Below are 22,707 nucleotides of genomic sequence, written 5' to 3'. Positions count from 1 at the left end.
TGAACAACATGGGTTTGAGCTGCATGGGTCCACTTGTCTGTGATTTTTTTTTTTCCAAAAAATACAGTACAGTACTGTAAATGTATTTTCTTTCCCTTATGATTTTCTTCTTCCTAGATTACTTTATGGCAAAAATAGAGTATATAATATATATAGCATGCAAAATGTGCTAATTGACTGTTTATGTTCTTAGTAAGCCTTCTGGTCAATGGTGGGTTATTAGCAGTTCAGGTTTTGGGGAGTCAAAAGTTATATTTGGATTTCTGACTGCACAGCCTCATGCTGTTCAAGAGTCAACAGTATATTTATTGAGCACTCACTGCTTGCAAAGTCCTGGACCCAGCACTGGAGATACAAAGATGATTAAGATTCACAAAATATATTGTATATAAGTACCAGTAAGTGATGGTGATAACTTACACTGTGCCAGGTACCACGCCCATGCTTTTTAGGCGTTATTACTTTTATCCTCACAGCTTCATGGGGTAGGTAAGAATTAACCGGGTCTAAGGAGAGGTTCAGTTACGTGCCCAGAGTCACAAAACTAGTACATGGCAGGACTAGGACACAGAAGGATGAGGACTTGAATCTAAGTCTGTCTGACTCTGAAGCAGAAACAAGGGGCTGCAGGACCACAGAAGACAGAAAATGTAAATACACTTGGGGATTGGGGGAAGGCATCTCAAAAGTGGTGAACTGACTTTTGGAGATACGGTTTTGAAGTGTATTTTCAAGGAGAGAATGAAGAGGGGGGATTTCAAGGAGAGAATACTGCAGGAGCCCAGAGATGAATGAAAAAGCATAGCCGGTGCCCTTGTGGCCAGGGTAGAGATGGGGAACAGGGTAGCGAGGGGATGGACATGTTGGTAGTCACAGGCTCACACACTGTCACCAGTGACATGCTAGGAGCCACTGAGAACTTGTCCTTTCAGACCTCAATGAAACTAAAGACTGAAAAATAGCACACTAGAAGAAGTCTTGGAGTGTGGTTCAACTTCAAGTAGCAATTACCAGAGAAACGGGACAAAGTGTTTTATAGGTTAATGCAGTTTTGTTGGCCCTCACTGTTCACTTGCTTACTAATAACAAATGCAAATCTTTAAACTCACTGCAGAGATGAGGGGCTCTTTCCAAGAGAAATGAAAAGACCACGACATTGATGATCAACTTTTGTCCAGTTGTCACTAAAATCAAGTTAGTACGTGACTGTATCCCAAATATTTCAAAGATGCTGTCAATCAGACCGCCATTTTAGACTTATTTATTTCTATACTCTACCCTCTTAATTAAAACAAAGAAGTCTAGGGAAACGTGAGCAAAGATTTCTTGACCCTTGAACATGCTACTCGGTAAAGTGCAGGATCGCAAAGAAATTGGTAAAGGCCGAAATGTCCATTAGGAGTAAAATCATACAATGCAGTCCCCAAAAGTGCAACAAAAACTCTTTGTATCACCAGTTTTGTGAAGGCCAATTTCTACTTCCAGTGAGAGATACAGAAACCAGTAAGAGTGCTGTTCTGAAAATCCTGGGATTTGAACTACAGCCCTGTGCTGGCCACAAGCTTACTTCTGAATTGGGAGGACTGGATTTGTACAGGCTTCCATTCTGGTCTCTCCAAAAAGGAACCAGAAGAGAAGTTCCCTTCCAGTAATAGTAGTCTCTTTTAGTCTGACTATTCTCTGGGAGAAAAAAAAGGGGGAGGGCAGTATGATACAGACAGAAACTGAACGAGGTGTTAGGACAAATGGATTCTGGCCCCAGATCTTCTGCATGACAGAACAGAAATGACCCTGAAAAAGTCTTTTTTTCCCCCCACCTTGGTTGACAGTTATTTTTCCCTTGTCCTTGGTGGTTTTTCCTGTTTGTAAAGAATTTTATTCTGAAACATCAATGTAACTTATTCCTAGGCATTATTCATGTCCTTGTTAGGACATTTTAACAACTTCTTCTTCCTGTTTATTTGAATTCCTTTATTTATTGAGACTTAAAAGCAGAGATACGCATAATGGTCTTCCCTAGGGAATGCTTATTCACTAGCCTGTTCCTTATAAAATTCCTTAAGGGACCATGCTTAGAAGTTACTTAGCTCTTATGTGGGAGCTTTTCTGGAAGAGGAAGTAGTAAAGAAAGGCATAAGGATATATTTCAGGCGGGGGAGGAAAAGTTATCATTTGTTTTCTAAATTTCCTGGCACTAGATGGGCCCTTAATACATTCCCCCATCTCCACCTGTCATTTTTCTCGATTCCCTATCTTGGCCAGATGCTGTCACTTGTTTGTGCCTTAACAAGAACTTCTCTCTTAGATTTTATATGGACAATTCCTTTACCCCTTATTTTGGCCAAGATAAACCTGGAGTTTTCCAAAATAAAACTTACTTAGAATATAAGCACGTGTACACAGGCACACACACCAAACAATTAAAAACAACTCACGAATACACAGAAATAAATCTATCAATTGATTTGTCGTCTCCAAATAGCCAAACACTTGCCACTAATGTCTTGGTCCTTCAATATGATGGAGGCCAACTTCTTTCACTTTAAAAAAAATATACAATAGCTTTAAGTTAGGAAGAAATGCTGGGGACGAAAAAAGCATCCAAAAGTACTGCCATAAACAGTCTTGGCGTATCCATAGTTTACCTTTCAGGACCAATGAAAGGATGGAGCACAGCAGGGCCCAGGTGGCCTCGGGGCATCCCCAGTGTGGACTGCCAAGAATACTGGTCAGGCCTCCCGTCTGACTCTCAATGCTCGGTCTCTGTGGTCGGCTCTCTGTGGGTATCTCCAATCATATTTCTTGAGCTTTCCCCTTACAACTTTGATTAAATGCTTGCCTTTCCGTGAACATTGCCTTTCTCCTTGCTTTCTTGATTTTGCTCAGGCTGTTCTTTCTAGAAATAACGTTCAGCAGGTGGTAAATCTATTTTCACACGTGACTAAGTCCTGTTTATTCCAGTGGGGTTTCGAAGGCCACCTCCTGGATAAGCCTCCTGTCCCTGTTACCATAAACATTCTCTGCTTCTTCTAACTCTCATAGGACACGGTTTGTATTCCTTTCATGGGTTTGGAACGTCTTACTTTGTATAATGGTTTTTTACAGGCTTACCTTATCCCTTTTATTAAAACATAAGCCCCCAGGTGCACAGACTATATATACTTCAGCCATCAGCCCCCACATGTGGTCCAGGTCTTTACAGAATGGCCTCAATAAACACTGGGACAACATCGGCATTATCTCAATTTGTGATTTCCATGGTAGCAAGGATTTTATCACCATTGGTGTTGGGTTGAATGGGGGCATAAGAAATTTAGCCGTCCTCTGGACTAAACACAGAAAGTAGGAAAGAAGAATACTTCAAAATAATCCCTAGATTTCTGGTTGGCATAAGGAATTGAGCAGTGGTGCCATTAATAAGAAAGGGACCAAAGAACTAATTTGGGGTGGGACAGTGTAAATTCAATTTTGGACATGTTCATTTTGAAGTGTCTTTGAAATATTCATGTGGAAATGCGAATCAGAAAGAATGGTTATTATAAAAGCAGCCAGGATAAGCATTTTAAAAGCCCCACATATTAAGGGAAATAAGTAAACGTTCCAAAGGGTACATAATTCTCACAAAGACATAGTTACAGCCATTAGAGAAAAATTATCATGCCCAGAAAATAGAATAAAATAGAATCATACATTGTAGCACACTGAAAAAACCCTATTATTACTTCCTACTGATTTTTCCGGGTTTTTTTCTTTCTTTCTGTAAAATCAGAATCCCATTCAACTGAATTTTCATGACATAAAGTCTTATACCTAAATAAAGAATTGACAGCTTGAACCAGGCTTTCAGTCCTGAAGAGTTGGAAAACTTAGTTTGTCTTTCATTTGTTAATCCTTTCAGATATGTCTCAAAGTCGCCTTATATCCTGGTTTGAAAACCATATATGCTGGGACAAGTGGGGTGATTTTAAGACCACCACAAATACAGCCATTATTTTTGGCCTAAGAAATAACTATGTTTGAGTTACTTAATTCTTATAAACATTCCTTTTTGCTTCTATAAAATTATACACAAAACACAATTTATACACATCAAAGTTAATCACCACTAGCATATCGAGGGTATCGAGCAAATTAAAGTTATTTTGCTTTGTATATAAAGCAAAAGAAAATGTTAAAGGTAACATGTTAATAATATAACCACCACAAAACGAAAATTTTTAAAAGACTGATTGATTGATTGATAGTTAGCAAGTGGGAAGAGAAGCAGAGGGAGAGAATTTTTCAAGCAAACTCCCCTCTGAGCATAGAGCCTGATGTGGGGCTTGATCCCAGGACCCATGAGATCTCAACCCACGAGATCATGACCTGAGCCAAAACCAAGAGTTGGAAGCTCAACCGACTGAGCCACCCAGGCGCCCCACAAAATGAAATCCTGGTTTGGGATTTACCATTCAATTATGTACTGCGGTAGGTTTTGCCTTTATTTATAAGGAATGCACATCATACCTTAAATAACACTTTAGGTAAAGGTTCAAGATACATAAAAGAAAGAATTTCAGGAAGCTGTTTGCCTATTCCACATAATTCACTGCTTTAGGATCTCAAAATAGCTTTCCTTTGTGGGAAGAAATTCCAAGACGGTTGCAAGAAAGGCTTCTGCCTCATACAGATACCAGAAGTAAGGGAGAAGCAAGGGCTTCTCATTGCATTTTCTTCACCTACAACATGGATTGGTGACCTAAGAATGGGAACCAGAGGGTCTTGTATGGAACTTAAGAGTCCTGAGGGAGGGACAAAGCTCAAGGTCAGTTTACAAATATTTTGAGGTGGTTGTGGCATTTCAGAAACCAGTGTTGCTGCAGGACTTGGAGCAGGGAGGGTGGGTGTCAGTGATGGCTTCTCAGAAGCAGCTCTTGGGGGAGGCTATTTGAGGCTTTCTTTGCTTCAGGCATAAGCCTGGCACTCTGCCTTCCTCTCAATTCTCTGAGCCATCCGGCATTTTTCACTCAATTGCTTTTCTTCTTAAATTGGGCTGGATTGTTTTTAGGCAAGAAAGCTTAATAGTACATTTCAATTACAAAAGACTTTTATCTATTCCCATGAAATCAGGCAACTGAATACAATACTGGATTCAAGAGCCAAACTTTTCCTTTTTAAAGATTTTATTTATTTTTCATTTGAGAGAGGGAGAATTTGAGTAGGAGGAGGGGCAGAAGGAGAAGTAGGCTCGCCGCTGAGCAGAGAGCCCGATGTGGGACTCGATCCCAGGCCCTGGGATCATGACCTGAGCCGAAGGCAGACGCTTATCTGACTGAGCCTCCCAGGCGCCCAAGCCAAACTTTTCTTTTAAAATATTTTACAATTAAAAGTTCTTACTGATTCAGTCTGCACTGTAACACTGTCAATTTAACTCGTGAAAATGCATTTCCATGGTTTGAGAGTTAGTCATGGAAGCAACTGCGGCTTCTATGCATCTCAATTCCTCAGACTACTTGAGTAGGTTATGCGAGTGACTTGTTATATTCAGGCCTTGACTTAAAAAAGAAAGTTCTTGTATCCACCCCACAGTGCCATCTAACACTGCCCCCTGGCCATTATTCAGTTTGTATTCAATTTATCATAGGACAGTCTTCTTTAAAACCAAATGAGGACTTTTTAAAAAAATTATCCAGCCAAATACATGTATCAATCCAATTTCAAAATGTCAATATCACATACAAAAAAATGTCAGCTTTGAGTTAGCTATGTTGATTTAGTACAGTCAGATTTTGGATCAACTTTACCAGTGCTGGTAAAAAAAAAAACTGTACCAAATCAAATAATTCTGCCTGATTTGAAGACTACTTTTTCCCAAGGTGTTGCACGTGGCTCCCTGCAGTGTCTCTTCTTTTGCCTGAATAGGTCTCACACTTTGGAACTAGTATAAAAGTGCTGAGAGCAGGAAAATACTTCCTCCTCCTATGACCTCAGACTAAGATCTGTGGCCAAAAGTGTGTTGTACATTCATGATTCAAACTCTACTCTCACCCCCTCCAAATATACACTTGTGAAAGATAAAGTATTTTTCAAAATATTTTTTAAGTTGAATTAAAACGACAAAGACCTTCTCCAAAACAAGATGAACATGACAGTGGACCTAAAAGGTCAGATATACCCTGGGAAGGAGGGCAGAAACCACAGGCTGACACAAAGTCCAGGACTAGAAAAAGGCAGAAAAGGCCAGGACAGTAAAGGAAATGAAACACCCCACTCACAGTGAAGGCCCTGACCTAGGCTGGGAGCTGAATGTGGGGAGGGTTGTCTCTTACCTGAAAGAGAACACTGAAAAAAATTCTGCATCGTCTTCCTTTTTGGGACCCAAGTGCCTGTGATGGCAAGACCAAGCACACACTGGGTCTACTTCCTACTGGTTCCATGACCAGATCTGCAATATCCTCAAAGTCCTATTGAGCAGAAAGGCTCCTGAAGCCATATGATGGCTAAGGCAAAACTTTCAAAATAGGAGAAGAGAATGCAGAAGAAAAGAAAAAGCAGAGCAAACCCTCCCCACCCCCCGCCCCCATTCCAGGCAGGGGAGCAAATCAAAATTCTAAACCCCAGAAGGAAACCAAATATTAAGGAAGCAAATAAACTCAATAATCAGGACAATTCACCCTGGTTGGAATATAAATCAAAAAATGACTGTTAAAGAGTCTATAGAGAAAAAGAAAAGAATTACATTCACACACACAAAAATAAATTAGCCAGATATGAACAGCCAGATATAAAGACAGAAATGAATAAAGAACATTTACAAAAAGTAAGAAACTGTAGAGATGAAAAATACAGATGTTGACAGAAATATCAGCCTGAAAAGAAGTTTACAGGGTAACCCTAGACTAGTCCTATTCTAGGAATTAGTGAATTGAGAAACAATTTTGAAAAAGTCATCCAAAATACAGCAGAGGATTGATAAAGAAAAGACAAACAAGAAGGAGAAAGCGTAAGACACAAAAGGTATATTGGGACAATGCATTATTTATCTCTTAGAAAATAAAAAGAATAAAAGAAGATCAATATTTTATGGAATAATGACTGAAAATTTTCCACAATTCTGAGAGAAATAGAAGTTCTCACATTGAAAACATATTCTGAATTCTTAACAAGATAAACAAGAATCAATTTCGTGACTCAGAAACACAAGTGTTGAATCTAATGTGGTGCCCAATGTAGAGTTGTTTTCAATAATTTTTTTCTTAGTTTTTATCTCTGGAACTTGGAGCAACAGACTTAGAATCTAAATATTGTTCAATTCAACCATTCTTACTATGTTTGAATGCTGGGAGACAATTATCCATGGGTCTCTCTCATTTCTGCATATCTTACATTAGCTTTTTTTTCCAGACTGTATTTCCAAGAATGCTTGTATAGCAAGTGGTGGAAATTAGAGATAATGTCTCTCTCCATGACAGATGGGAGTTGTTTGCTTAACAAAATAGTAAAGATAATGTCTGCTCCAGGACAAAGTTTGGGCAGGTTCACTAGCCCTTGCCTTTTCAAAGACTGGAGTTTCCCAAGCTCAGGGTCCCTACACTATCTGGCAAACCCACTGTATACACCAATCTATCTGGGTCATTCCACATCAGCACTAGGATTTGTGGGACAAGAATAACCATCATGAATATAAAACTTATGTTCCTGGCTTAACAAGAATGGTAAGGTCCTTTGTCTCTGATCCTGGAGTCTCATATCTTCTGCCAATACGCTTGTAACTGGCAGGTCAACTTATTAGCTTGCAAATAAGGTAAAATCTCAAATTTTCCATAGTTCTTGAGCACCCAACACAATGACGGTACACTTCAATTTCTGTTCATTTTGTTTGTTTGCTTGTTGTTTGTCCACTTGCTCTGGGAAGTATGGGATTGTGGCTGACTATGGAACTATAGTCACAAAAAGAAGGAAGGAAGGACATGTATGAGCCCAGGGCCATCTCCTCACTGCAAACTACATGCCTCCTTCCTTCTTCTCTGTAATTCATTCCACTCATAACGTAATGTTTCCTCACTACAGGTATATGAGTTCTGTTTCTCTAGCAAGGCTGTAAACTCATATAGGCAAGGCCTAACCTCCAGAGATGTCTACTATCATTACTCTGTTTACTCATGTGAATAAAGCCTGGGTTTAGGGATCAGGATTTGAATTCCTGCTAAGTCATTCATTGCCTGTGTAGCCTTGTAGAAGTTAATTAGCCTCTGTAAACTCTGGTTCTCCTCAGCTGTGAAAATGGAGTGTCCTATATCAGGGATGTTACAAAATCACATGAGATAATATAAAGTCCTAACAATGTCTGGCACACAGGCATTAAACAAATAGGAATAAAACATGTGACCCCTGACAAGAACTCAAGTAGAATCAAATCTTTTAAGTCATGCACCATTTTCTTTCTTTCTTTTTTTTTTTTTTTTAAGATTTTATTTATTTATTTGACAGACAGAGATCACAAGTAGGCAGAGAGGAAGGCAGAGAGAGAGGAGGAAGCAGGCTCCCTGCTGAGCAGAGAGCCCGATGTAGGGCTCGATCCCAGGACCCTGGGATCATGACCTGAGCCCAAAGCAGAGGCTTAACGCACTGAGCTACCCAGGTGCCCCCATGCACCATTTTCTACTCACTTCTCCTCACTTAGCCCTTAAATAATGATATGCTCCTTAAATGAAACTAATAGAATTCTCAAGAATAAATTGAAACTACAAAAGACTATCCTTTGACTTAGCACTGTGTCTAGGAACTTATCTTAAGGAAATAATAAAGGATTCATGTGCAACTCTGTTCATTACAATGTTACTTACCAGAGATAGAAACAATTAGTAACAACCTAAATATCTAATAATAGGGGATTATTTAAATCAATAATTGAAAAGTCATACAAGGTAATGCTGGCAGTATTTAAAAAATCTGTCGTAGAATAATATGAATGACATGGAGTTAATGACATGGCTATTCACTATTCAGTGAAAAAAAGCAGGATCCAACACAGATCAATGGAAGAGGATAGAGAGCCCAGAAATAAACCTATTCTTATATGGTCGATTAATCTATGAAAAAGGAGGCAAGAATATACAATGGGATAAAGATAGTTTCTTTGATGGTGTTGGGAAACTTGGGCAGCTACATGTAAAAGAATGAAATTGGACTACTTTCTTACACAAAAATAAAGTCAAGATGGATTAAAGACCTAAATGTGAGACCTGAAACCATAAAACTAAAAGATAACACAGGCAGTATTCTCTTGGACATTGGCCTGGACACTGGCCTTAGCAACATTATTTATGGATATGTATCTTCAGGGAAGGAAAACAAAAGCAGAAATAAATTATCAGGACTACATCAAAATAATAACCTTTTGCACAACAAAGGAGACCATTAACAAAATGAAAAAGCAAACTACTGAATGGGAAAAGATATATGCAAATGATATATCCAATAAGGGATTTAATATCCAAAATATATAAAGAACTTTTACAACCCAACACTAACAAATAATCTGATTTAAAATGGAAGAAGGCATGAATAGACATTTTTCCAAAGATACACAGATGACCAACAGACACATGATCCCTAATCATCAGATCCCTAATCATCAGGGAAATGCAAATCAAAACCACAATGAGATATCACCTCATACCTGTCAGAATGGCTAGTATCAAAAAGACAAGAAATAATGTGTTGGTGAGGATGTGGAAAAAACGGACTGTTCACACACTGTTGGTGAGAATGTAAACTGGTGTAGTTACTCTGCAAAACAGTATGGAGATTCCTCAAAAAATTTAAAATAGCAATACCATACAACCCAGTAATTCCACTAATAGCTATTTACCCAAATAAAATGAAAAACTAATTTGAAAAAATATATGCACCCATGTGTTCACTGTGGCATCATTTACAATAGTCAAGATATAGAAGCAACCCAAGTGTCTATGGAAAGGTGAATGGGTAACGAAGATGTAGTATAACTATATAATGGAATATTACTCAACTATAAAAGGAATGAGATCTCACCATTTGAAAAACATGGATGGACCTAGAAGGTATATGCTAAGTAAAACAAATCCAACAGAGAAAGACAAATATCGTATCATTTCACTTATATGTGGAATCTAATAAACAAAACAAACAAAAATCCCAAAACAGACTCATAAATACAGAGAACAAACTGGTGGTTGTCAGACAGGAGAGAGTATGGGGGATGGGTGAAATAGGTGATGGGGATTACCAAGAAAAAAAAAGAAAAGCAGGCTCCAGAACACATATAAATAGTATTCTAATTTTCATAAGATACTAGAAGGTTATAGATTAAAATGATATACTTGATTCATTTTGTTGTATACTTCTCTGTATCTTCTCAGTTCCCTGAAGTAAACATACATACCATCCATAATAAGTAAAAGGCATATTCAATATTACATAAACTATACCTAGTAGATTATTAGAAACCCAAATAGGAAGTAGGAGTAATGATATTTAAAATATTTCTGGATAGAGTTCAGCCAGAAAAAAATGATACCAAGAAATAATCCTTACCAGAAAGTCTTTTCAGGTTTATGTCTCTTTTTGAGTCTCAAATATAAGATACCTTAACTTTACAGAAGATCAGAAAACACAAGAAAATGTATGCCAACACTAATTATCTACTAAAGTTTACATCCTTTATTCTGATGAAGTTGTTTAGAAAATGCTGCAAGGAACGTTACCAATAGTGGGATGCAACTCTACGGGTGAATTCACTTTTCATGCAAGTATCCCCTTATCTTAGAACCCACAGTGCACTAATTTAAATGAGTTCTTTTCTCATCTTCAGCACTATGGCATTATAAAACTGTGCAGTGTCATTAGGTGATGTTTGGACTTTGTGAAGGAAGATGTTATTCGATTACCTGGCCTTTTCTGTGCCTCCCATGCCTTGATGAATGCTGATGAATTCCATGAGCTGTTTTTGCAACACCACGTCTTTGCCCTCGATTTGAGTAATGAATTTATGCTGTAAAAGCTCTGACACTGTTGGGCGCTTTTCATAATCTTTAGTCAAGCACCTGCACTGGCCAAAAAAAAAAAAAAAAGAGAGAGAGAGAGCAAGAGAGAAGGAAAGGAAGATGTAATTACTAGATAAGTTCCAGTTTTGACGTTATTATTCATATTCCTAACAACTAGTGTAACACAAGAGAGCAACGCTCTCACAGTGTTCATCCTGAGAGGCATGTCTCAAAGCATGTTAACCTGCAATATGGCGGAATGCATGTTTGTGAACGAGGACACGTCTGGGAGCAATGCCATGTAGCCTTCCCAACTGCCGACTAAACACGGCCCCCTTGGGCAAGCATGCTGGCATAGTGGTGAAGAAACGCAATCTTCCCTGCAGGCCCCTTTACAAGCCAGCAGCTAAAGAATGAAGGATTGAAGTCATTACAGTTTGAAAGCTTATCTAAAATTAAAACAAACTTTTCCGTTTCCCTCCCCTAATGCTTTTAAAGGCTTCTCGGTTGATCTATTTCTTTTCTACGTGATAAAACTGCTAAACTAATGTGCTGCGGATGTTTAAATTCCACACCGGTGCACATCTTTGGGGGGCTAGATTGTAGCATGAGAAACGATAAAGTTAGTGAGGACACTCGAAACAGCATCACAGGAGGGACAGTTGAACAAGTGGGACATTGGATCAGCCATGCCAGCTGTCTTCAAATATCTGGAAGAGAGATTCGACTCGTTTTCAGGGGTCACAAGAGACAAAGAACCCAGGATCGATTTGTGGAATTATGAGAGAAAGAGATTTGAGGGCAGCATAAGGAAGAACTTTTCAACAGGGAGGCTTCTCAAAGTCACAATGGGCTGCACTGAGTAGGATCACCTTTATTAGGGATGAGGACATCCTGATGGGATGGCCACTCAGTGCACATGCTCGGGAAGGATTTATGCTCTGGATATGGCTTGGACTGTGTCAATTTCCAGTACCCTTCCCACCCTGGGATTCAGAGGATCTATGCTTGTGAGACAACTGATCAGTATTGGGCTGGCACTTGGTGACATAGAAAAAAAAAAAAAAAGAAAGAAAGAAAGAAAAGAAAGAGCAAGAAGCCCATGCCTTGACTTGGGCAGTGGAATTTCTCATCTGTAGTGTCACTCCTCCTGGGATGATGATTTGGCCATTTACTTTCCTGGGCTTAACCAGTAACATATTTCCCAAGGATGGTAAAATACACTAAGGAACCAGGATGATATCTGAGCATTATGAACAAGTGTTCTTCGGGATCATTTAGTTTAACAGAATGCATCCTTTTCTGACATCTGGAGCTCTTGGTCAATGGATTGAGTGTAGTCACATATGCGACTCTTTTCTCCAAGTAAAAGTGTATCAAAGAGCTGTTATGGACCAGGCACTCTGCAGGACGGAGGCTTTACAGGGACAAGTAAGGCATATCCGGTGCCCTGAAGTTCCTGTCTGGGAAGAGAGGCTTCCGAACAGCTGTTACTCATGGAAGAGGAACAAAACGCAGCGAGAGCACACGGGGCAGAATGCGAACTAGCTGCCGGGAGGAAGTCGGGAAATGTTTCCCGAAGGTGAAACCATGTGGAATGTGTCAAAGCCACAAGTTCCACTGAGGATCTGTGTGGAAGGACCGCAGACGTGGGGCACAATTATGAATTGTCAAAAGCCCTTCAAAGTTCTTGGTGATTCTCCCAGAAGATGTGTAAGGTCTGACTACACATCATCAAATCTTCTGTACTGCACAGTCCATACTCAGTAACAGATGCTCATGTGAAAAGTGGGGAACAAAATTTGATTATCAGTCCCCAGTTTTCATACCCCTTAACTCTAAGCCTTTTGTCTTTACAGGAATAAGGGAATAAGCAGATACTCTTGGTAGAAACACCAGTGACTCTAGTATGTGTATGACTGGGTCCTCCACTTTCTTTGCCCTTTCTACATTTTCTGAGTGGTGTCTGACACACGTAATCTTTTTTTGGGGGAGAGGGAAATTTTATTTATTTATTTGAGAGACAGAGAGCATGAGAACAGGGAGCAGCAGAGAGAGAAGCAGACTCCCTGCTAAGCAGGGAGCCCAACCTGGAGCTCGATCCCAGGGTCCTGGGATCATGACCTGAGCCAAAGACAGACACTTAATCAACTGAGCCACCTGGATGCCCTGACACATGTAATCTTAATGTCCCCTGTCTCCCATTTACAACCTGGAGTCATCCCTTACCTTATTTATTATTATTATCAATATTATTATTGTTTACGGTGAGGACATAACAAAATTGTGATAACAGGTTTGTGGGGAAGATATTCAGAAACTGTTGACTCATATCTTCCAGTCGATTACTCAGAGGCACTGCCCTTGTGCTAAATATTTGTCAAATTAAAAACGTTCACTGAATTTCAAATAATAAGCATTTTATCAAACAATTCTCTGATTCAGCGACTGCAATGAAAATTCCGACTGTGAAGGGAATGAGTGATGCAGATAAACAAAGGGTTAAAAATAGTGGACTGAACCAACAGTGGGTGAGTAGGTGGGAGATGGGAGGGTGTGACTTGCAAAAAGCAGGTAGATGAAAGGATGTGTTCATGGACCATGAAGCAACCTCAGAGGCATCGCTATCTTTAAGCGCATGAACATGACCCTAAGATCATTATTTGAGCAATAATGGATTCACCGAACATTCAGAAGACAGTACAAATGCTGGTTTTGTAGACAATAGTGGACACCCTCTGGGGCTGTTCAATAGATAAGAAACAAGGAGGAGATTCAGAAGTGTTGTAAAAGGCACATTTCCAAGTTCTAGCAGGATGGTATCTCTTGGTTTTTTAAAAAAAGACTCTATTGTTACTCACTTGCTAATGAAGTCATTGAATTCTGCTGACCATATCTCAGGCTGCCTTAGTTTGGGGGGTGGATTCCTGGAAAAAAATAAGAACCAAGGTTGGATTGTGCACATTGGTCAGTCGGTGCAGAGTCAGAGCTGAACAGACTAGAGCATGAGTGCGATCGGGGGTTCTGCCAGGCATAATCAAGCATGACCACATTTTCTGATTCAAAGACAGATGATTAGTTATTAAGCATTCTTCGTATAAAATGACAGCTTCCTTGTTTCTCAGAGAGCACTTAATATATGACCCAATTTTTCTGATAATTTTTTTCTTTTAAGGAATCTTTTCCCTTTTACCTGAGTGCCCTAGGGGGAAACATCTAAACTTGGCAAAACAGAAACAGCGAATACTGGGGAATTTTAAAATTTTTATTATTTTTTTTTAACTTGAGTCCTGCAGAAGTCTCTGAGGAATAGACAGGGTACACAGAGGTGACCTGAAAGGTGGATCATTCAGAGTACAAGGGACACCGTAGCAGACAAGAGCAGAGTAGAATGCCTTTAGTAGGAGTTGTTCTGTTGCTGCTGGAAACAAGGTTATGGAAGTAAGGAACTGGAAAATATGATTAGCTGGAAAGCTCTGAATGCCACATAAAATATTTTGTTATTAGTGGCCTTTGTTTTAAGGCCAAACAAATCTTGTTCTTCTTTGGCATGTTCATGAGTACGAAGGCACATCCCTTGGAAATGAGGCTGATCTAACTCTGTCATCAAGCAGCACTGATCAACCATGATGGCTGAATTCGCTGAGATACTGCTTTCCACTAATCCTAACAGCTCTTTGTTTTCATTAGTGGGATGGAAACACTTTGTCTTCAGTTCTGCATTACTCCTTAAATAGCTTATAATGAAATTAGTGTACAGTTAGTACAGACTCATTAAAGAAAAGTGCAGCCACTCATCTACCCTAGATCATTCCTCGGAGCTCACTGTACAAGTCTTAGGACTATCTGAAGATTGCTGATTTGCACATTAAAAGAAGTCACTCTTCCCCATGAATCTTGCTTTGTTTCTTGCCCTCCTGAAAATTTCCTAAGATTTATTGGCTTGCTTGGAGTACAACAAAGTTTTGATGATTTTAGAACATTCAGAACGGGGTAGCTTTTCAGAACCCTTATTTTTTTTTCCTCATTATTTCTATAGCTCATGTTCTAAGACCTCCATGCTAGAGATATAATGGTGGCAGAAGTAGGAGGAAATAAGTAAGACGATGCAATTTCCAGAAGCACCTTGCTCGCAGGTACAAGAAACATCAGTGGTGTCACCCCTTGTCCATCCAGGGTCATCACCTAGAATCACTGCATCCAGCTAACTCTGGTAGTTTAAACCATAAATAAACAGGGCTCAGGAAGTGTAGTGCCTCATCTTACAGACTGAATGACGACACTACGAGTTAGGAAATGTAAATTTTTTCTTTTCTGTTTTCCTCATATTTAATGAAATGTCTTAGACTTGGCATAGGTTTTCTGTTCTTTTTTGTAATCTTTTTCCCCACTTACCAACCAAGCAGCATATTTTACAAATAACTAGACCTCAGATTTACTTAGAAAAGGTTATGTAAAGGATGATAAAGTCATGATAATTCAGAACATAGGTATCAGAAAGGAAGTTCAAAGATAAAATGAAAAATGCATTCAAATTCTTTGGTCTTCTACTAATTTAAATACATGCCAAATATTCCAAATAGACCCCTTTTGACATGAATGTAACATATTGGCATTATTTCTTTAGAACTGGAGAACTGTTCCCCAGGGCTTTGTATATATGGTTCTAAGTGCTATAGACATTAAGATGACAAAATTTGTTTGAAAAAAGTATATAACTTATCACCTTACCACTGCCCTGGACCCCTGTCACCCCAGACCCTGGGTGTACATTCTACTGGGACTATGGTACCAGGCATAATCCTTAAGACAGTCCTCAAAAGGGAACACATATATAATGGAAAATAGGCAGTCTTTCACATCAGTGTTCTGAAATGTCTAGGAACTAACCAAAACATATATAAAATAATACTTAATTAGTAATAGGATAGACAGGGGAACGTTTGTCAATATATCCACTGAAGGGAAAGGTCTACACAGAGAGGAAAGTGCTTTCATGACTCCAAAGGGATTTTCAAAGTTTACTGTTTTATATGAATACGTTCAAGTATTAACATATTTAAAGTCTTTACTATTGTATCAGTAAATTTTGTGTATCATTTTATTAATGATATCATTTTAAACTCCAAAGAGAAGTCTTAGCAAGTAGTAAAAAAAAAAAATCACTGGATTGATAGAGCGAAGCAAAGCCAATCACTGTGGCACTGACAGTGGCCCCAGGGCCTTACTGACAAATTTGGGAGTAGATAAAGAGTGGGAAGAACTGCTGCTCTCAGAGCTCAAATCCCTGCAAAAGGGAGACACACCAAGTATCTGGAGAAAGCTCTTACTTAGATCAGGGAAATGAAACTGCTGAATACATACAGCATTTCAGAAGAGGCAGAAGATATCCCAGGCCACTGTGCCCCCACTTTGCTAAAATACATTGACTATTTCCCTGATGAACACCGGATGAAGGGAGAAAGGTGGGCTACAGATACCGTAACCCCCATGATAGCCCTCTGACCTTGGAATTTTGAAGAGCGCTCTCATCGGATGCAGGTCGGCTAGTGGAGGCTCTCCATCCCCTAGCTCGATGGCCGTGATCCCCAGGGACCAGGTGTCACACCTGGCATCATAAGTGGTATCCAATTGCTGTTCACATGCAATTACCTAGCAGAAAATGCAAAAAAAACAAACAAACAAAAAACAAACAGTTCGTGATTTTAGCAAGCACTGTAGCAAAAGCAAGCACGAAATTCTCAAGTTTTATATTAAAAATTCATGTGACAAATATTTACAAGTTTTAGTCCTAATAGCCCCAAAGTGAAAACAAGCCAAATGTCCATCAACTGGTGGTGGGTAAACAAAATACTGCGCATACGTACAATGCAATATTATTCAGCCATCCAAAGGAACGGACCATTGATGTATGCTACAACGTGTGTAAACACAAGAGAAAGAAGCCAGACGCAAAGCCCACATACTGTTATGATGCCATCTACGTGACACGTCCAGAAGAGGCAATTCCATACACAAAAAGCAGATTAGTGGTTGTGTAGCGTAGGACAGCTTGGGAGGAGATGGGGAGTGACTGCTAATGAGTAAGGGGTTTCTTTTGGGGGGAAAGAAAATGCTCTAAAATTAGACTGTGATGATGGTTGCACAACCCTGTGAACGTACAGTTAACAATCATTAAACTGTACATATCAAATGAGTTAATTCTATGGTAGATGAATTATCTCTCTATAAAGCCGTTTAAAATGAAAAACACATTCAGATGAATTTTCTCTTCTGTTGGGTCTCTTGGTCTTCCTTAGTGTAAAAATGTATTTTGCCCCACCAACTTTTTTTGTTGTTGTTGTTATTTTATGACTTCATATATGTGGTCTAGGAATAGCTCGCCAAAGGCTTGGGCGAATTTATGCTCCAATTTGCATAAAAAAAATCCTTAGTTTATGCTTTCTTAGTGTTATTGTAAATACTATCCCCTTTTTCTCGGCAAAGTATCGTGGCTTATAAAAATGATAGGGTTACCTACCACAGTCACTCTTTCCCTAGTCCCTTTCATCCTGAAACACACACAGACTCCAGTCTGGGAAGGATGGCTTTATGTAACCAGCAAATGCTTCCTCTGAACTAGAATTTAATTTAAAAATGTCAGTAGAGAATTCCACTGTTCAACTGATAAATGAACAATATTGCCTCTGAGGCCCTAAAAACACTGAAATAATTCTATGCCATTAGTTATGGAGAATATATTAAATTTTATTTACTTTGCTGCTTTCTAATTCTATGAGATTGGTCATTAATGACATAGAGCTGGTGTATAACCCATGACTTCACGAGCTAGAGAGCTGGTTATTCAAAATATATATACTTCAACAATTCTAGGTAAGTGGAAATTTATTGAAATACTGCCAATCATTCATAAGTTGGGAAATGTTTATTGCAGAAAAATAAGTACAATATGCACAAAATCTGGAACATGCACATATTTACATAACAGCTTGAAAAGATCACAGTGAGGGCACCTGGGTGGCTCAGTGGGTTAAAACCTGTTTTCTGCTCAGGTCATGATCCCAGGGTCCTAGGATCGAGCCCTGAATCGGGCTCTCTGCTCAACGGGGAGCCTGCTTTCCCCTCTCTCTCTGCCTGCCTCTCTGCCTACTTGTGATCTCTCTCTGTCAAATAAATAAATAAAATCTTAAAAAAAAAAAAAGATCACAGTGAACCTTTCTCTTTTAGGTAACATCCACTGGTTTGTTAAGCAGAAAAGTACTTTCAAACTGTGTTTGTGCTATTGGAGGTTTACTAATAATAAATAATGATTTATCAGTAAAATGACAGTCTGGTAATTGCATATTAAGGAGTGTTGATTTTAATTATTAACTCATTTAATACTCTGGTAATTAAATTTTAGATAGATCAAAATATTTTCTCTTACTTAGACAGTGGTTCCAAGATCCACTAATCAAATTGCTTTTTTAACTAGAAGAAAACGTAAATACCTAACAATGGCTTTGTTACTATAACATGGAAAATACAAAGCTAGATTATTAACTATTTAATATTAATCAAGTAATAACATAATTATTATATAGTATAGTATTTATATGGTTTTTCTATATTACTAAAATACATAAATAATCTGCACTGTTTAATATTATCCCTATATTTTATTAATTTCCCATTTTTAAATTTTTTTCATAAGCTTTTAAAACACTACTAGTATATCAGAACAAACTGAAGAAACTCTTGCTTGACATTCTCTTACCCAATTTATATGACCACACTTCCTATTTCTATTCCAAGAAGTACACCCTGTTTAAAAATTTTTGAATCCAGGGCACCTGGCTGGCTCAGTTGGTTAAGTGTCTGCCTTCTTTGGCTCAGGTCATGATCTCAGGGTCCCAGGATCAAGTCCTGTATAGGGCTCCCTGCTCAGTGGGGAGTCTGCTTCTCTCTCTCCCTCTGCCTGCCATTCTCCTGTTTGTGCTGCTGCTGCTGCTCGCTCTCTCTCTCTCTCTCTGTGTCAAATAAATAAAATCTTAAAAAAAAGCTTTTGAATCCACTGGAATTTTTAAGATTTTAAAGATAATGTATCCTTTCTCCATGTTTTATATTCCACTTACATTTCACTTTTTTACAAGTACTAATTGAATTAATATTAAAATAGAAACAGCACACAAGGGTTTAATCCCCAAACACATTTCATTCTAAGGCTTTGCAATATTAATGTAGTATTTGAACCACTTCCCGCCCTTGACTCCCTGGAAAATGGTAAATAAATAGCAGAACGTTTCCCAGAGGTTGAAGAGAGAGCTTTCAAACATAAGTGTTCTTTATGGATAAACATAATTAAAAAGATTAAAGGCATTAAGAGTGGCTGTGAATGGGACTCTAGAAAACTTTTTCCCTCAGCAATTTTGGCAGTTCACCCACAACTTCCCAAAGGAAACGGTTTGAAAAGAGTCTATTTAAGTTCAATGTTGCCCCCAAGCAAGACAGGCCCAATGTAGGAACCTGTGATACAGGTTAGTCACCACAAATCTGATCTTAAAGGCTAGGGTTTTTCCTAATATTTCTACTATAATATTAATAATATGGATGCATGTTAAGCAATTAAAAGCAAATTTAATTTAAAAAAATTAAGGCTGCAAGCAGTTTCTCTTTACCTCATCTGATTCATTCATTCACTCCTTCATTTATTCACGTTCATTCATAGTCCATTTACTGAGCACCTCCCACATTCCTTCTCACACACGCAAAAACCTTACATAAAAACAACTGATGTTTTCTTCTAGTACCTTCCAAAACACATATGGAGATAGAGTATGCATGGAAAGGAAAGTCAGGAAAGATCAAATATTACATCTGTCCCTCTCAAAACTATCTGACCTCAGGAGCCATCCAAAATGGCGTTCCTACGGATGTGTTCCGACAGTGCCGAGTGCTGGTGAGCTGTGCAGACACACCTGAAAGAAAGACACAAGACGTCAATTCTTGCATTAATTACACATGCAAAGAGACTCCAACGGCAGTATATTTCCTTACAAACTACCATTAAAATTCTGTTCCTTTCAAGCTGCCATGGGACTTGAACTTCATATTAAAGTATTCTAAGTCAGGATTTCCTCATCACCAAAATACAGAATGGTCCTCTAATTTTCTATTTCTCATATCCAACATCTTTATCTGTAAAGCCCCATTTCAAGTTTTATTCCTCTATGCTGACAGCTGGTCCTGATCATACTAACCTTTATTTTTTGACATTCTATATTTCTTTTTTTTTTAAGATTTTTTATTTATTTATTTGACAGACAGAGATCACAAGTAGGCAGAGAGGCAGACAGAGAGAGAGGAAGGGAAGCAGGCTCCCCGCTGAGCAGAGAGCCCGACGCGGGACTCGATCCCAGGACCCCGGGACCACGACCCGAGCCGAAGGCAGAGCCTCCAACCCACTGAGCCACCCAGGCGCCCCGACATTCTATATTTCTAACTATCTGTCTATATTACGTAGTTTGGCATGTAATTGTTATTTGAATGATAAGACTCCTCCCCTCTCTCCTCCTCCCTCTGCCCACTACCAAATTCTGGTGAGTTTGAGACTTTTTCTATGGTGGTATGCACATAGCAGGTTATTTGTGAATGTGAATAAAATTATTTTCCATCACATGATCAACTTTGGAAAAAATCACACCTGTCTAGAAGTTTTAAATTAACGGTATCTATTTAATTCAATAATGGAAATACAATCAGTTCTATTCCTTTAGAGAGATTATAGAAGGAAGGACTACAATGAAGAGGTATAACCAAAAATTTCAATCATGTCATCCCACTAATTACACCTGGTTAGATATAATCATAATTGACCTTTAAGAAGATTAGGAGTAAAGTCTCTCCTTGCATTTCACATTCCTGTTCCTCATGCAGACAGCAGGCCTGGCCTGGTTACCTCTGGCCGTCCGGTGCTCTTCCCTTGACCTGCTCTGAACTTGATGGGTTACATCCAAACCATGGGCTTCCCTTCCCTCATTTCCCTGTTTTGAAGATTTTATTTATTTTAGAAACAGAAAGAGTGAGAGCGAGAAGGGGGAGAGGCAGAGAGACAGAATCTCAAGCAGATTCCATGCTGAGCCTAGAACCCAATGCAGGGCTTGATCTCACAACCCTGAGATGATGACCTGAGCTGAAACCAGGAGTCGCACACTAAATGGACTAAGTAACCCAGGCATCCCCTGATTTCCCTGTTTTGAAAAGTGCCTCCCAGGTTATCACCTTTATTTTAGGCTCTGTCTATTTATCTTACAAGCCAAGTAAAACAAAGGCATTAATTAAGATTTAAATTTGGATACATTTGATTCTTCCAAGTTGGCATTTGACATTTATCATGAAACTCAAAGGCCATATTCAGCCAAAAGGGTATTTTGGTGGTGGAAATATGCTTAAATATTGGTGGAATATACTTGGGCGTAGGGATAGGCAGTATGTTTCAGTGCCATATTAACTGCATCTCACAATGACCTTACCTACCTATTCCACCGATGTATAGTATAAATCCTGTCCCAAATAGAATCTTCATCTATGGCCTTCAAATTCTGTCTTTGAAAAAGTTAATCTTTTAACAGAAAAAAATATCCTCGGGGCACCTGGGTGGCTCAGGGGGTTAAAGCCTCTGCCTTCAGCTCAGGTCATGATCCCAGCGTCCTGGGATCGAGTCCCGCATCAGGCTCTCTGCTCAGCGGGGAGCCTGCTTCCCCCTCTCTCTGCCTGCCTCTCTGCTTACTTGTGATCTCTCCCTCTGTCAAATAAAGAAATAAAATCTAAAAAAAAAAAAGAAAAGAAAAGAAAAAAATATCCTCACTAAATAATTTTTCAAATTCAAGGAGATGATCTAATCTGTGCATGAAGATTGTCTCAAAATATTTTCTAACAGTCTCCCTGAAGAAAAGCATCATTGCTTAACAGCACATTTCTCCACAATACACCCCCTACCTCCACCTCTACTCCAGGCATTTTAACCTTTAGGAAAATTAAATTTAAACCTAAACATTTCATATTGTCTTTTTCTATAAATTAAAAGAAGTGATTAAGCTCAGATTTTGTGAGTCCATCAGAATATTGTAATTTATTTACATAAGTGGGAAAAGCACGTGGATTTTATTTATTTATTTTTTTTTGAGATTTTATTTATTTGAGGGAGAGAGAGAAAGAGAGAGCATGAGCAGTGCGAGGGGCAGAGTGAAAGGGACAAGCAGACGTCCTGCTGAGCATGGAGCCAGACAGAGTCTGATCCCGGGACCCTGGGAACAGGACCAGAGCCGAAGTCAGATGCTTAACCAACCGAGCCCCCCGGGTGCCCCTGCAAATGGATGTTAAAATCAATTCAATTTAAAGCTGATTCTAAATTCACTGAGATTTATTCTAAGGCACCTATCAATCTAAATTTACATTTTACTTGATCCTGTTGCACATTTTTGTCTCAGTTTCTTTTTTTTTTTTGGTCTCGATTTCTTAAAGAAAGTTTAAAAATTCAAATGTCATTTAACTGACACGTAAAGGGAAAGAAAAAAAAAAAACTACAACCAAGTAATAAAAAAAAAAAAAAATCAAAAGTTTTGCTCCAGGCAGGAAAATGACCTTTTAGAGTAATCATGTGATATATTTATTCTCTTTTTGAATATGAAGAAAAGATTACATCACTAGGGTTGACATTTCT

General features: G+C 38.8%; 1 protein-coding gene across 1 annotated transcript in view; it reads right to left on the bottom strand.

The window, feature by feature from the left end:
- Positions 1–22,707, bottom strand: part of MYO3A (myosin IIIA) — a gene marked incomplete at its 5' end in the record, with an annotated part of 224,003 nt that overhangs the window by 162,525 nt on the left and 38,771 nt on the right. Inside the window, 4 exons of the mRNA XM_080811651.1 lie at positions 10,911–11,066; positions 13,868–13,933; positions 16,513–16,658; positions 19,887–19,963. Of these exons, the coding sequence (XP_080667777.1) occupies positions 10,911–11,066; positions 13,868–13,933; positions 16,513–16,658; positions 19,887–19,963 (445 nt within the window). The remainder of the gene's footprint in view (positions 1–10,910; positions 11,067–13,867; positions 13,934–16,512; positions 16,659–19,886; positions 19,964–22,707) is intronic.

Source organism: Martes martes (genome assembly GCF_963455335.1).
Source record: "Martes martes genome assembly, chromosome: 8".
Lineage (NCBI taxonomy): Eukaryota > Metazoa > Chordata > Mammalia > Carnivora > Mustelidae > Martes > Martes martes.
Note: the sequence above shows the minus strand (reverse complement) of the source record. Positions and strands in the feature narration are given on the sequence as shown.